General features: G+C 44.7%; 2 protein-coding genes across 13 annotated transcripts in view; one reads left to right on the plus strand and one right to left on the minus strand.

Moving 5' to 3' along the window:
* LOC147024137 (uncharacterized) overlaps window positions 1-1130 on the plus strand; it is a 74134-nt gene extending 73004 nt beyond the window's left edge. For all 4 annotated transcript variants that reach the window (XR_015058892.1, XR_015058885.1, XR_015058888.1 and 1 more), the window contains one exon: window positions 822-1130. Coding sequence is in view for 1 of the 4 variants with exons in the window: in XM_085883740.1 (XP_085739866.1) it covers window positions 822-845 (24 nt within the window). In the remaining 3 variants the exon portion in view is untranslated. The remainder of the gene's footprint in view (window positions 1-821) is intronic.
* Window positions 1-17176, minus strand: part of LOC147024136 (trafficking kinesin-binding protein 1-like) — a 142380-nt gene that overhangs the window by 101356 nt on the left and 23848 nt on the right. For all 9 annotated transcript variants that reach the window (XM_085883733.1, XM_085883734.1, XM_085883732.1 and 6 more), the window contains one exon: window positions 16359-16553. In XM_085883733.1, coding sequence (XP_085739859.1) covers window positions 16359-16553 — 195 coding nt within the window. The remainder of the gene's footprint in view (window positions 1-16358; window positions 16554-17176) is intronic.

Consider the following 17176-nt stretch of genomic DNA (forward strand, 5'->3'; position numbering starts at 1 on the left):
AACAATAGCAAAAGATGATGGGGATCTATAATGACGACTAAGCAATGCCCGTTATTATGGTCGTCTCCAAAACTAGGAAAAGAGAACACAGATAGTACAAGAAAACCTCTATTCCAAAAGAGGACCGTGGGACAGCTCAGTAATATCAAGACTGTTGCCAACATACCTCATTCTGGGCAAGATCCCCAGGGATATAACACTGTATAAAACGACTGTTCTCGTGTGAGGACAACAGGAAGCGCTGAATCATCATGGTGAACATATTTTAGAGGGAACGTTAAGGTGGATCTCCCATCCACAATCATGGAAACGTAGCAGATTGAATGGTATTTTCGAGAGCAATAAGCGAGTACCATGGTGAAATTGGTATGCCTAAAGTAGAATACGAGAAGGGAATGTTCAATGCAATATCAATGGGATACACTGTAGAAAACAAACAATGATGAATGAACGTACACATCAAGTTGAGCGCAATAAATCAAGTGAAGGTTTTACAGACGCGCAACGTTGCAAGAGAGTATGCTATGTTTTAACAGGTGTGTGTGTGTGTGTGTGTGTGTGTGTGTGTGTGTGTGTGTGTGTGTGTGTGTGTGTGTGTGTGTGTGTGTGTGTGTGTGTGTTTGGCAACGTTGCACCCTCAATAAACAGTTTGTATGACAGTTTACTTTCCATAATGGCAGAAAAAAAAAAAAACCAAGCAGCAACACTGTTTCAATGAAAGAGTTAAACCTCATGTCTAATTTTGAGCACTTGCCATCCAATGTTTCGCAATGCATTTATAATTCTTTTCCAAACCCCTCATGTTTTTTTTTTTTTCCCAGGCTTTATGGTGTCACAAGGAATGAATTATACATGGCATGTGCACCATTCTACGCCAGGAAGGAAAGATTTCAGTCGGGAAAGTGTGCTGGCACCCCCTGCTGGTGTTGCAAAACTGTGCAAGATTTTCCCTGGAAGAGAAACCGACGGCACAGATACAACCACGACAAGTTCTTACACAGAAAGATAGATCGATGGATAGATAGATACATTTCAAACACTCCTCCCCCACCCCCAATATTCTCCCAGGCATGTAATGTTTTGTCTTGATATGCTCATAGTAGGTTTGCAATAAACAGTCTGAAACTTTCTGCCAATCCATATGACCAAACAACAACTGTCGCTAATACTGAACTTGGCCGAAAACCCTCCGTTTCATTTGACCACATCCTGTTCACAGGCAGTCAGGGGTGAAAACATAACCTCCGACCACCTTCGGTGGCAGTGGTAACAAAGTGAAAAGGAACATATAGGCAAAGGAGGATAATGCAATATCATATTAGTGACATGGGAAAAATTTAAACAAACTATGATATATATATATATATATATATATATATATATATATATATATATATATATATATATATATATATATATATATATATATATATATATCCGAAGAAACACATTTGTGACTAACCTGCAGTCATCAGCGGTAAAAAAATTTTTGTCATGTTGACTCGATTAATCGAGATCAAGATTGATGTATGGGGAAAAGGAAATATAGGACGTAAAAACTCGGCCGGAAGTCCAAGGGAAGCTCGGTGTATTGGGAGCACGTCTGCTCTGTACGGCTGGCAGTTCGACTTTCCCATCCAGTTTTAAATAATGTGTTGTCTTTGCCATCCAGCTCGAACTGATCATTTAAAATAAACATACATTTGTGCTCGATTCTTTTTTTTTATTGAAACATGTTGGGTTCTGACTTCTGATTTACAGAACAGTATATCGTCAGTCATAGCACAAAATATATTTGGCCAACCTCCCCCACCATCCCCCTCAGCACCATCCACCCCATTCGCTTTCCACCATGACCCCATTCCCCTCCCCCCCCCCCCACAACCACTAATCCAACATCTAACCCACACCACCATGCATCCCCCATTGGGAATCATGGGAATCCCCCATGGGAATCCCCCATTCCCTCACTCCCGAAGAAAGCAGGCATGATCAAAGATGCCTATGCCTCTGCAGCGACAAGTTGTAAGGCATGCGAAGCACACCGATCCACACTAGGTAATATAACTGAAATTTTTTTTTTGATGTTACGATGGCTAAAACGAGTCATAAGGCAAAGTATGACAATCCTTAAAACAATCACTAAATAAATTAGTATCGACATCCCATCCCATGTGCCACACACAACACAATCTAATTAATATACAGTATTTGCAAGATATATATATAACCACGGAAATAAGCCAAAGACCGACTAACACTCCTCATGACAAGAAAAAAAATGCAATGGAATATTTTTTTGATCTCTGCGACAACACATAGCTGGCTTAACATCCACTGCGAAGAATGGCATGCCCCATTGTGCAAAACAGCTTTATGAACTAAAATAGCACTTTTCTGATGTACAATTCCATTATGCATCCACCAATCAATATCAGATCACAATGGAGCTGGAGCACAAGTTTCCACTGAACTCACCCACCAACAGAACATGGATGATCAGTAAAGTGTTCACACAATTTCAGTTTTCTTGTTAGAACCAATATATATTTGGTGTATATGACGACAAAATTGTGGACCAGACTTTACCACCCGATTCCCCCTCCAAACTGGAGGCCATCTATTTATTACATAAACAACGAGAATAGCACTCGGTAGAGCGCACACCTCCGCCAGGCTGAACAGTTTACGCTTTGTATCTCACCGATAGGCTGGATCTGGATCCGGACCTGAACCAAAATCGAATCGGCTTGTTCTCATCACTGAACCAACTCATCCACCTCGTTTTGTCATAACTCATCCACAACAATTTCACATATCGTGCTGTATATCAGTTTTAGTCCTATCACTCAATGGTGAAGAAACACTGAAATTATCGTATCCGGATTCAGATTTTCACCAAAATAGAATCAATTCGTCCTTTGTCACACACACAACCTGTCCACCAAGTTTTGGCCGAATCTATCCATATGTTTTTGAGATATCGTGCTATATATCGTTTTTAGACCTCCAGCTGGTTCAATGGTGAACATCACTTTTAAAAATTACAGTATCCGGAACCGGATCCCGATCTTCACCCAAATCTAATAAGTTTGTGCTTGTCACACACTGAACCTGTCCACCAAATTTCATCTGAATCCATCCACAACTTTTGGAGATATCCTTCTTAAAGACAAACAAACAAAGACAGACAGACAGACGGGTGAAACATAACCTCCGTCCACCTTCGGTGGTGGGGAGAAGGGCAGACCTTGGACAATGCCTGCATATTTGAAGGTTGATGGATTGTCGGTAATCAAACCTATTGCATTTCAATATTTGTTTGTCGTATACAGAATGGAACTTAATATACAAAAGGTCAACAGTCTCTGCAGGAGTACACTGAGTATAATGAGTGGTCGCACAATCTTGTATGACCTGAAATAAAAAATGAGGACGACATTTGGCCCACCATTTCTGTGTTGCATTCCAGAGTTTGTAATTTTTCCGAAGGTTTAAAAACGTAAATTTCTGGCCTCAGACCTTTTTTCTGGGGTTTTTTTCCCCCTCACCCATTATTCCTCCAAGTGTACCTCTGTTGTGTCACTCTACCATGCCGTTGGTGTGTTTCCCTCATTTCCATTGTATTCTTGTATTTACAGCTTTGCTGATTTATGACAAACTTAACTAACAACAGTCTTCTTAATATTTCACAAAAGTCTAAATAACTAAACTTAATCAAGTGGCCCAAATGCGCATACACGCACACACATGTGGCCCAAGTGTCAATTTAGCAAATAACGTACCAGCATGCTTCGGGTCATGTATAAAAATGGTGCACAGGGCTGGTTGCCTATAATTATGGCTAGGATGGCGACAAGACATTGAAAGAGGGATCGCTGTTACGGCACATTTGGCAGGAGCTTGGGTGACAAAGACAGCTCAACTTGCTGATGTTTCACAAGCAACAGGGTCTCAGGTGATGTAGGCATCAAACTCCGAGGGAAAGACATCATCAGCAAAGGGCAACAGTGTACGGAAGCCCATAATCCAGGATCATGCTATCCGTGCATTCATTTGAAGTGCAAGGAAAAAACAGGCGAGCAACTGCAGATCAATTGACTGTAAATTTCAAACTGGGGCGCGGACAGCCAGTTTCATCCAAAACGGTCCGCTGAGAACTCCACAGAGCAGGATACCATAGCAGTGCACAAACCGCAATGACACCTGGCAATGAACGGTTGTGAGTCCAGTGGTGCAAAGAGCACAGGCAATGGACTACTGAACAGTGGATAAATGCGATATGATCAGATGAATCATCCTTCACCATGTTCTCGACAACCAGATGAGTGCATGTGTGGCACCAACCGAAATAACTCTACAACCCTGAGTGTTTGGTTAAACAGTGAAGGGTTCTGGTGGTTATTTAGGTTGTGGGGTGCATTTTCCTGGCATGGTTTGGGTGCAGTCATTCCCTTAGAAGGCAAGGTCAATGCCAATCACTACTTAATGGTAACGAGTGATCATCATCACCTCATGTCACAGCATTTCTTTCCCACTGAAAGGGGTGTCTTCCAGGACAGACCTCCTAACTTTATGGATCATTGAAGCACAGATCACGTGTCAAACAGCCGTCTGCTACACTAGCACATTGCCTCTGCCTCACTGCCCAAAAAACAGGTGTGGTTGCAATGGGGCGTAAAAATAAACCAAAAGAGAGCCCTTCCAACCTGATAAATTAGGCATTAAATGCCATGTGCACATGCGTACCGCTTTGCCTCAGACCCGGATGGTATCAGCAGAGAATACTTGAGTCTATTTTAAAGACCGAAGATTTCTGACCTTTACATGACAGCAAACTGTGTTTGCAAAACTGATGCCTCAGGAAGAGAATGTGGAAGTTCCTTCCACAGGCAGGAAAAAAAGAGGAACAAATGAATGGATGTCAGCAGTGATTCTGGATTTCGTGAGTTTCACCAGAAGCAGTTTGATGGTAAACCATGTGTACCCTGCAGAAATTTGAGAGGGACAAAACACGAAAAGAGCAGAGGGTGCAAGAGCAGAAAGGAGATGATAGAAGACAGAGAGACCACTGACCTGTCTGCGATGGGAAAGTGATAGGCCCATAGACTCAGCTTCATCATGGGAGATTCCAATGATCTTGAAGGCCTTAGTTTCCCTGGCAAGGTGTGAGGCAGGAGTACCAGCCCAGAGGGCAGAGCAGTACTCCATCAAGCTGTGGATGAAGAATTTGTTGCTGGATAGGCGTTCTGAAGTGAGCGAAAGATGACTTTGCATGACGGTGGATGCCCAGTAGGCGACTGTCTTTGGAGGCCACCTTTGAAATGTGGTTTGCCTAAGAATTATCATGGCTGATAGTAAGACCCAAAGGTTTGAGTGACTGAACTTCAAGAGGATTGTTACCTCTGCCACCGAAGGTGAAGGAGGTTATATTTTCAGCCCTCTCTGTCTGTTTGTTTGTTCATCTGTCTGTCTGTCTGTCTGTCTGTCTGTGTGCAGGATATCTCAAAAAGTTGTGCATGGATCTGGATGAAATTTGGTGTGCAGGTTGGGTGTGTGACAAGGACGAACTGATTAAACTTTGGTGAAGATCTGGATCCAACTACTCGAATTTTTAAAGTAATTCTTCACCATTGAGAGATAGGACCAAAAATGATGTATAGCACGATATCTCAAAAAGTTGTGGATGGATTTGGACAAAACTTGGTGGACATGTTGGGTATGTAACAAGGAAGAATTGATTCTATTTTGCTGAAGATCCAAAACCAGATCTGGACATGAGAATTACTTAACTTTTAAGGTGATTCTTCATCATTGAGAGAACGGGCCAAAAACTATATATAGCATGATATTCCAAAAATGTATTGGGCCCGATATGTTCTCGTGGATCAGGCATTATGTGGTGGAGGTATGCGCTCTACCGAGTTCCCTTCTGAATAATAAAGTAAAAGGGAGGGTTTACCAGATGGTCCTTTTGGAGAGAGACAGAGAGAGAGACAGAGAGAGACAGAGAGAGACAGAGAGAGACAGAGACAGAGATGGAGAGACAGAGACAGAGACGGAGAGACAGAGACAGAGACGGAGAGACAGAGACAGAGACGGAGAGACAGAGACAGAGACGGACAGAGACAGAGAGTGACAGAGACAGAGAGTGACAGAGACAGAGAGTGACAGAGACAGAGAGTGACAGAGACAGAGAGTGACAGAGACAGAGAGTGACAGAGACAGAGAGCGACAGAGACAGAGAGTGACAGAGACAGAGTGTGTGCGAGAGAGAGAGAGAGAGAGAGAGAGAGAGAGAGAGAGAGAGAGAGAGAGAGAGAGAGAGAGAGAGAGAGAGAGAGAGAGATAGAGTTAGCGTGAGAGAGAGAGACAGAGACAGAGAGACAGAGACAGAGAGAGACAGACAGAGAGTGACAGAGACAGAGAGAGACAGACAGAGAGTGACAGAGACAGAGACAGTGACAGTGACAGAGTGTGTGCGAGAGAGAGAGAGATAGCGTGAGAGAGAGAGAGAGAGATCGAGAGAGATAGCGTGAGAGAGAGAGAGATCGAGAGAGATAGCATGAGAGAGAGAGAGATCGAGAGAGATAGCGTGAGAGAGAGAGAGATAGCGTGAGAGAGAGAGAGATAGCGTGAGAGAGAGAGAGAGAGAGAGAGAGAGATATCCGTGAGAGAGAGAGAGAGATAGCGTGAGAGAGAGAGAGAGAGATAGCGTGAGAGAGAGAGAGAGAGATAGCGTGAGAGAGAGAGAGAGAGATAGCGTGAGAGAGAGAGAGAGAGAGATAGCGTGAGAGAGAGAGAGAGAGATAGCGTGAGAGAGAGAGAGAGATAGCGTGAGAGAGAGAGAGAGAGAGAGAGATAGCGTGAGAGAGAGAGAGAGAGAGATAGCATGAGAGAGAGAGAGAGAGAGAGAGAGAGAGATATAGCGTGAGAGAGAGAGATATAGCGTGAGAGAGAGAGAGAGATAGCGTGAGAGAGAGAGAGAGAGAGATAGCGTGAGAGAGAGAGAGAGATAGCGTGAGAGAGAGAGAGATAGCGTGAGAGAGAGAGAGATAGCGTGAGAGAGAGAGAGATAGCGTGAGAGAGAGAGAGATAGCGTGAGAGAGAGAGAGAGATAGCGTGAGAGTGAGAGAGATAGCGTGAGAGAGAGAGAGATAGCGTGAGAGAGAGAGAGATAGCGTGAGAGAGAGAGAGAGATAGGGTGAGAGAGAGAGATAGCGTGAGAGAGAGAGAGATAGCGTGAGAGAGAGAGAGAGAGATAGCGTGAGAGAGAGAGAGAGATAGCGTGAGAGAGAGAGAGAGATAGCGTGAGAGAGAGAGAGAGATAGCGTGAGAGAGAGAGAGAGATAGCGTGAGAGAGAGAGATAGCGTGAGAGAGAGAGAGAGAGAGAGAGAGAGAGAGAGAGAGAGAGAGATAGCGTGAGAGAGAGAGAGAGATAGCGTGAGAGAGAGAGAGAGATAGCGTGAGAGAGAGAGAGATAGCGTGAGAGAGAGAGAGATAGCGTGAGAGAGAGAGAGATAGCGTGAGAGAGAGAGAGATAGCGTGACAGAGAGAGAGATAGCGTGACAGAGAGAGAGATAGCGTGAGAGAGAGATAGCGTGAGAGAGAGATAGCGTGACAGAGAGATAGCGTGACAGAGAGAGAGATAGCGTGAGAGAGAGATAGCGTGAGAGAGAGATAGCGTGAGAGAGAGATAGCGTGAGAGAGAGATAGCGTGAGAGAGAGATAGCGTGAGAGAGAGATAGCGTGAGAGAGATAGCGTGAGAGAGATAGCGTGAGAGAGAGAGAGAGAGAGAGAGAGAGAGAGAGAGAGAGAGAGAGAGAGAGAGAGAGAGAGAGAGAGAGAGAGAGAGAGAGAGAGAGAGAGAGAGAGAGAGAGAGAGAGAGAGAGAGAGAGAGAGAGAGAGAGAGAGAGAGAGAGAGAGAGAGAGAGAGAGAGAGAGAGAGAGAGAGAGAGAGAGAGAGAGAGAGAGAGAGAGAGAGAGAGAGAGAGAGAGAGAGAGAGCGAGAGAGAGAGAGATCGCGCGAGAGAGAGAGATCGCGCGAGAGAGAGATCGCGCGAGAGAGAGAGAGCGGGGAGAGAGAGAGAGCGGGGAGAGAGAGAGAGCGCGAGAGCGTTGTCAGGATTGAAATACATATTCCAAGTATTGGTCTGTCAACCCTCCTCCCGTTGACCAGCTTGTGGTTCTATCAAGGTCAGAAGAGAGGGAAGAGGCTGTTGCCTGCCAGTCTAAAGGATGAGGGATGTCACGGTAGAGACTGGAATCATCATCAAATAGACAAAGAGGATTTTCCAGAGAATCAGATAAACTGTTGATGAAGATTTGGAATAGGACCAGGCCCAGAACATGCCTTGGTGCACTCCAGCCTTGACAAAGAGAGGAGATGAAAGGATTTCATTGAGAGCCACACGTTGGCTACGCACGTCAAGAAAGTCAGAAACCCCAGAGTGGAGTTGGCCATGGAAGCCATAGGCAGAGCTTCAGCTTGGACAGCAAAGTGGGGTGCCAGACTGTATTTAAAGTTTGAGATATGTCCAGACGGCTCTGATCTAAATGTTGGACAATGAGGGCCTTCGTCCATTGTTGGGAGAGTTGAAGCAGCATGTCCAAGCTCGAGTTACCTGGTATGAATTTGAATTAGTGTTCTGAGATGAGGCTGTTGGAGAAAAGGAACAAATTTATATCAACTGCGTTGCTGGATTCCATGACCTTGCTGATGACTGCAAGCAAGCTAATAGGTCTGTAATTAAAGGGATCCGTTTTTGCACCTTGTTTCTGTAATGCGGTGATGTTGACTGACCTCCAAGCAGTTGAGAGAAGACCTTGGGCAAATCATAAAAAAAGTATATAAAGGATGTGCAAGAGCAGCAGAACATGTTTTAGAACACATGAGCTAATGCCACCCGGTGCAGTTGCAGAATCAGTCGATGGTTGCCAGAACTTCTCCATATTTTCAGGTGCAAAAGAGACAGAGTCCATGAGCAGTTGGGTGCAACTGGGTGGGGGAGTATAAAGAACGAGACATTGGGGACACAGACTTGAGGCATTCGGCCTTCTCCACGAGCGGAGTTGGCTGTGGTGCCATTTTAATTGAGGTAAGGGATGGAGGGGGAACATACAAGAGACAGACTTAACAAGGCACCACCAAGTTTTAGAGGAGGGAAACAAGTTTAGTGTAGCAGCAGAGCAAACCTGTTGTGCATTTTGTGATACAAGCACCAAATTTGGCACAAATGTACATTAATATGTTGCGAACATTTTCAGATATTGGGCCACTTGAAATTCTCTCTTTATGTCCGCCATATTGGATTTCAAAAGTGGCGGCCATTTTGAAATCCAATATGGCGGACATAAAGAGAGAATTTCAAGTGGCCCAATATCTGAAAATGTTCGCAACATATTAATGTACATTTGTGCCAAATTTGGCGCTTGTATCACAAAATGCACAATTCTTTTTGAATATTTGGGCTAAGCTGCCCCACTAGAGTGAAAGTTCAATCTTGAGGTTGGACAGATGTTTTCTTGCTCTCCTGAAAGTGGGCGCACACTTGTTGCGAGCTTTGGGGAATGATCTGAGATTGCCTTCGGTCGGATTTGCCTTCCAAGAAGAGAAGGCAAGTTGTTTCAGAGAAACTGCCTCACCACAGGATTCAGTGTACCATGGGTGGTAGGAAGGGTAGACTCATCAAATAACAAGTCCTGAAGTGAGATGGCTGCTTGCAGTCCCTGCCAATCTGGCTGAGTAAATTGCCAGACTCACCAGCACTGAGGCGGCTCTCTGAGAGTAGCCAGAGATGTTGACTCTCACAAGCATATGATCAGAGTAATGAATTGGAGCAGAGGAAGAGCAGAGACATTTGTGGGGAAGTTGGTCATCACAGTCCAGAAGGGAGGATTTACCATTTGGAGAAATCACAGATCAATTCAGTCCAATGGAGTCATAGAAGTCCATTGCTGAATTGCCATGGCTGGTGGGAGAGATACCAACACCCAGCCAAATGGCATGGTGACAATTCAAATCATGACATATGAGGAAGAGAGAGTTTGGATGAGTGGTTAAAAGTTGGTCCATGCTGTCTAAGAGAGATGAAGATTGAGTAGTCACTGTTTGGAGGATGGTACAACACACAGATGAACAAAAGGTGGGATCAGAGGAGAGGTCTCAGCCAAAGGTATTCCTAGAGGTTGGGAGGTGCAAGATCAGTAAAAGCGCAGTGAGAAATTGAGTTATTGATGTAAAGTGCAACACTGCCACCAAGGCGGGATTTCGGGCCGATCAAATCGGAGGAGACAAGAGCCAGGAAGACACATTCAGGAGTCAGGGACATTCTGTGGGAGGATGGATTTTGTTAAACAGATAATGTCCGGTTTATCAGGAGTGGCCTGTTTTGAGAGATCTGTCAAGTATCAGGGGAGGAAGCATTGTTGAAAGGGTGTAGGAAAATGGAAAGGAGTGAGGAGAGGGCGCACGATGGGGGTGAAGCTGGAAGGTAGTGAGATTGGAGGGAGGCCTGAAGGGGATGGGGTGGGAGGGAGAGCTTGGAGGGTGTTGAATGGTAAGGGAGTGTGGGCATGTGCAGGACAGAGGGAGGCTGGGAGGGTGGAGATTGGAGTATTCGGGACAGGAGAAAATGGGAGGGGGTGGTGTGAGGGAGAAGGTTTGAGGGGGTGGGTGAGCAGGAAGCTTTGAGGGGCACATTGAGGAGGTGGGGTGCGGGAGAAGCTTTGAGAGGTTGGGGAGAGGAGAGATGCAGAAAGAGGGGACAGGAAGTGGAGGGATGCCAAAGAGAAGGACACATCAAAGTGGTGGGGTTGGAAGGACACGGGCTTGTAGGAGATGTGGGGGAGGGTACTGACACCATGGGGTATGTCACCGTTAATGGAAGTGAAGGGGAATTGATCGTCATGAGCAGCGAACCAATGCAAACTGGACTTCTCAGGATTCCCAATCTGGACATACGAAGACAGACATCATGGGAGGGATGGAAATAATTATTGTTGAAGGCACAGAGGAAGGTGGTGCTGTAGGAATAGGAGGAGGGTTGATGGACCAAGCGTTTCGGTGAGACAGGCTTCAAAAATAATCCTTTACCATCTGCCTGGCTATTTTGAAAACTATCTTTTTCCTTTTGACGTGCTTAGGCTTCTTCCGCATTCTTCAGATATTTTGTTCTTTGCTATCACTCGTTCTTTCTTTGTTTCCTTCTTCAAACATTTATAATCTTCTTATCTTGAAGATCTTTAAATCTTTTGCCATTTTAGCTCACCTGGACTTCAGTCAGGTGACCTTATGCGATTGAGCAGTCTCTGTAGGTGAATAAGTGAGTGAGTGAGTGAGTGAGTGAGTGAGTGAGTGAATCAGAAAACACTTCAGTCATTGTCGCTTGAACAAAACACACGATTTTGATGAAACTTGACCACAACCTTTATATCTGATGCCTAACAAAAGTGTATTGACCACATCAAAATGTGCGCTCATTAAGGGGGTATGCAGGGGGTTTTTTGACCCCCCCCACCCACCCCCAAGTATATATATTTGATCTCTTATTCAAAACCTAACACACACAATTTCAATGAAACTTGACCACACCCTTCATCATCCGTGATGTACCAAAGTTTGTTCATAGCATTCATAAAATGAGGGTCTCAGAGGGTCTGCAGGAGGTTTGAGTGACTGTTGCTCCTCATCCAGGTGAGCTTCAAGATGTACAGTCCAATTTTTAAAATAAGCTTCTTTCTTCTGTTTGAGCACTTCATGGACTTTAATATTCCACCACTATGTTCCTCATTCCTTTTGAAACCTTTCAATGGTTATTCGACAAATACCACCAACAGTCTTTCTGCAACTCCTAGATATTAAACAAATTAGTGCTAATAGGTGTTCAGATGTCACGTGTGAAAGGCCATCTTCGGCTATGAAGGGCAATCCATTATATATAATCACAAATAATATATATTCTACGACGACCACTACACCCTCTTTTTCATCTGTTTTGCAGCCACAGTTATCCAACCAATACTACTTCTAGTGTTTCTTCTTTTCATTTGATGGCCCCAATTAGTCCCACCTCTTTGTGGAGGTCAGCCGTGGAAAGATTTTGGCACAGGCCTTAGATAAAACGGTTTGCCAGACTTGAAGTTTGAATGGAGCCAACTTAGGCAGAAATTTTGATTTTGTTCAGGGTGCTGGCGATAACTCGCCGACTCCTCATGAAAGACAGAATGACATTTTAATATCGACCAACTAATGCTCACAGATGGGACATCCAGGATAACGCCCATTGAGGGATGGCACATTTTATGGTGAAACGCAATGTCTGCGAAGCACAAATAAGAGTTTAGAAGTCTGAAGAGGACGATGGTTCACGAGCGGTATTTGACGATGTAGATTGTTTCAGAAGTCAAGGATGAGACAATGTGATAATGTTTGACCAAGTTATAAAAATGATCAACATGATGTGGTACGAGTAACAGGTTATTAGCTGCAAAATGTCGAAAACCCGGTTTCATTCAACAACTTTAAAAATTTGACCTTTGCATAACCTTTAAAGGTCCCAAAACATGTTGTGGACATTAAAATAAGGAAACAGGATACGTGCTATAGCTTATTGGAGTTAGTTCAAAGAAGGTCGAAAACCCAGTTTGATTCCCACAACTTTGAAAATTTGACCTTTGTGAACTTTAAAGGTCAAAGGTCAAGGATTATGACATTTGGTGCAAAACTTCCTCTGGAACATTCCAGGAACAATATAACGTCATATAGCCTATATGGAATTTTGCACACTCGGATTATCCATACTTTGATGAAATCAGCGTAAAAACAAAGTTGAAGGGGGCGCCACGGGCAAGGTGTTCGAGGTGGAGCAAAATGGTTTCAAGACTTTAGGTGGGGAATGACCTCAAGATTATGCATAAAAAATATTGTCATCCTAGCTCTCAAAGTTTGGGCGGTCATATGATTTTTATGTCAAAATTCGCAATTTTCTAAGTTTATGACCTTGACCTTGTGACGAAAATGAAAAATCGAGCTCCATGGGGCTATGCAGGTGCCATTGGGCTAACCAAATACCGAAAACCCTGCCAGATTCGACAAACCCCTCGGAGAAGATGGATTTTTATGTCAAAATTCGCAATTTTCTAAGTTCGTGACCTTGTGACCTTGTGACCTTGACCTTGGGACAAAAATGAAAAATCGAGCTCCATGGGGCTATGCAGGTGCCATTGGGCAAACCAAATACCGAAACCCCTGCCAGATTCGACAACCCCCCCTCGGACTTGGTTTTTCAAACCCGGGGGCACGACCCCAAGCAGGGTCGCCGAGCAAATTTTGTGGGGTCGCGGGCGTCCACTTGCAGCGAAAAAAAATTGTCTATTTTCGATCGGTGTTCACTTTTACGGGATGTAATATAAACAGTTCGTTCAAAGTATGGGAACCGGCGCAACATGACGCTTGGAATGGGATCCAGCCGATGCGCGGGCTCACTGAAGGGCGTTTCATTTTGGCGTGAAATTAGTGGTTTGATCCACGGCCTCTCAGACTCTGACTCTATCATTAACGTCTATTCACGTCTCCACGTACGACTCGAGACCTTATTTGTGATGGGAGCACCGGCCACCAGCAAATCTCGAGAACGTTCTTACCAGGATAAATTTCTGGACCTTGGATTTTACTACGTGGTGGATAAAAGTGGGGCACAGAGGCCTCAGTGTGTGATTTGTTTTGAAGTGCTTTCTACGGAGTCTATGAAACAAAATAAGTTGCAGAGGCATTTGACTACAAAACATGCACCTTATCAGGATTATCACTTCTTGCACTCAAGAATACGCGTCTTGACAGAGAGGGTACATGCCATCAGACCAATTCTCGGGCATTGGAGGCCTCGTATCAAGTGTCGCTCCATATTGCCAAGACTAAAAAGCCTCACTCCATTGTAGAAGAACTCGTGCTGCCATGTGCAAAGGACATGGTATCTCTGATGGTTGGGGGGAAGCGGCAAAGGAACTGGCAGTTATACCCCTCTCTGACAACACCATCCAACGCAGAATTGAAGATATGAGTCTGGACCTAACGGCTCAGGTCGTACAGAATATCAAGGAATCGCCGTGGCACGCCATACAGTTGGACGAGTCCACTGAAATCACATCGTACGCGCAACTCATCGTCTGGGTCCGCTTCATCAAGGCTTATAACTTTGTCGATGAGCCTCTGCTCATCAAACCGTGCCACCTGCTGTTATCTGTTTGTTAATGCTGCTAACAGCTAACAGGCCACCACCAAAGGCGAGGACATTTTTGGGAAAGTAGAGCAGTTTTATCGTGACCATGATCTAGACTTCGGAAGTTGCTCGGTTCTACAACAGACGGCGCGCCAGCAGTGTTAGGAGTGCGTTCTGGATTCAAGGCGAAATTGCTTGAGGTGGCTCCTCAGACCTCCATGGTACACTGCATGATTCACCGTGAAGCGCTCGCCTCTTGTACTTTGCCAGAAACCTTGCAGAGCGTGCTCTCAGAAGTCGTAAAAATGGTGAATCACATCAAATCGAGCACCCTCAACACTAAGTTATTCAGGCTATTCTGCCAAGAGATGGACGCCAACCATAAGAATTTACTATTCTACACAGAAGTCAGATGGTTATCGAGGAAACCTTCTTCTGCGCGTTTACGAGCTCAAAGATGAACTGAAGGAGTTCCTACGCACACAAGGGAAAATGGCATGAGTAGCGTTGCTTGAGTCGGACTCTTGGCTGTCAGAACTGTGCTATCTCCTTGACATCTTTGAACATCTCAATGTCCTCAACCGCTCCCTCCAAGGCAAAGACGCCAACCTCATGATTTTTCACGACAAAATGAGTGGATTTCTGGCGACTCTAAAATTACTGGCAGACAAAGCAGCTGTCAAGCGCTTCAGCCTTTTCCCCCGTCTGGTGGAGCATCTAACGACCTGCCAGTACGATGATAATGAGCTCGACAGTCTTTCTGGGGAGATAGCACATCACCTTCGGTCACTCATTGAACAATTCGAGCACCATTTCCCTGAGCTGGATGTGCAGTCCTTTTCTGTGGTTCGGGACCCTTTCACGGCTCCACTGGACTCGATTGCTGATGAAGATGATACAGTACAGGAAGAGCTTGTACAGCTCCAGCAGGATTCAGGAGTGCAGGCTTTTGCGCAGGTGAATTCGTTGTCGACATTCTGGTGCAAAATGCTGCCGTCGTACCCGACCCTGTCACGGCGCGCCGTTAAGGTTGTCATGCCATATCCTTCATCATACTTTTGTGAGCAGTCTTTCTCCACCATGGTGGAGATTAAAACAAAGTACAGAAATCGCCTAAAAATGGAGCATGATATGATCCTGGCATTGTCATCTACTTCTCCACGAATGGAGAAGTTGGTTTCTGAAAAACAGGCTCATCCTTCTCATTGATATATCTAAATGTCATTCGGACTAAGCTTCTGAAACATTCACCTGTACTATTTGGATACTGTCAGCTATTCTCCGTTTACTCGTCTATGAAAACATGACGATGGTGAGTAAAGTAAACAGTAAATGTTCTTGTGTCATATGAAATCTTATCTTGTATATTATGAATTAGGTTTTGAATCTTTTGGGTCGCGCGATGTGGAGAGGTTCTGAAATTGGGTCGCCACTAAAAAAAGTTTGAAAACCACTGCCCCAGGAGAAGATGCAAATTGAAATCTGCTACCCCCTAAAAACAAAATTCGCAATTTTCGAGGTTCGTGACCTTGTGGCCTTGACCTTGGGACGAAAATGAAAAATCGAGCGCTGTAGGGCTATGCAGGTGCCATTGGGCTCACCAAATACCGAGACCCATCAGATTCGACAAACCCCCAAGGAGAAGATGCAAATTGAAATCGGCTACCCCCTAAAAACACGTTTTATGGGCGTGGCTCAGCCCATAATGGGCGCACCATGCCCATTCTCAGGAAAACACAACTAGATCATGATATAAACCTCCCACCAAAATTTTATCAGGATCGGATCAAAACCCACGGAGCTATGCTCGGGACAGACAGACAGACAGACTGACAAATAACGAATAAAGTGGTCACTTATTTTTTTCGTGAAAATATTTTTTCGTGAACCAATAGGTGGGCTGGGAATCAAACCCAGATCAGACAGTTGAAAGACCTTAAAAGTGAACAACTGTGCACCATCAAGTAGGATTATACACAAACATAGAATCATATACACACTTACAAACAAGCAAATCAGCAACGATATTAAAAAATATAGTCATTTAAATCAACCAATCAAGCTATTTTATGATCACATTTGAGAAGCAGAGCAACAAGTTAAAGAATGAGCAAGAAAGCAGCAGCGATGACTCACTCATGTACTTGAGTGTCTCTTCGGCCTGCTCAGGTGAGAGATCTGAACCAGAGTCTGAAGAGGGAGCTGGAGTCTGCAGCCAGTCTGTGTGTCTGTAGCTGTACACAGAGTCAGCGCGCAGCGTATATTGAGGAAGGCGCTCCTCAATCAAACTCAATATTTCCACCTCGGGAAGGTCTGATGCACTGCACACATCTGAACGAAGGACAGCAGAGGCAGATCCAAGATGAATCTTTGAGGGGTTAGTGAGGGGGGGTTCACCCAAGTCATCATCATCATTCCGTACACAGCATGTGGCTGCTGATTTTCATCATTCCTGGAGGAGCAGCTGTGCAACTGACGCAATGCCCCCTAAATTTAAAGCGGGAATTTGGAAATTGTTCCTGTGGCAGCAATAACTCACCAATTCTTCGCAAAGGATATGGTGGGATCTTTAACATCCACAAAGTAATGCGAGCAGGATGGACAACCAATTTGCCATCTACCACATGGATGGAACACACAGTGATGTATTATCCAACCCAATGAAACACCAGTATGACAGTTTAAAAATGGGTCGAGATTCAAATGCACGCTCAATAGCTCAAGGTGAGTGTGCATACCTCAAGGCTATCCTGGCTGGACCTTCCCTCAAGTATGGCTTTGCGTGATGCAAGGCGAGTCTTAAAAAAACACAATGCATTTCTTTGTTTGGTGACATCAAAACATCTGTGATGGCAGAAACCAATGGTTAAATTCGATTTTACATGATGATTGCATTATGCTGTGCTGTTGGACCATCCCAGACACTGGTGGTGTTGCTGATGTGGCCACCCAAC

This window comes from Eptatretus burgeri, chromosome 6 (genome assembly GCF_056783735.1).
Source record: "Eptatretus burgeri isolate ZD-2024b chromosome 6, Ebu_testis_v1, whole genome shotgun sequence".
Classification (NCBI taxonomy): domain Eukaryota; kingdom Metazoa; phylum Chordata; class Myxini; order Myxiniformes; family Myxinidae; genus Eptatretus; species Eptatretus burgeri.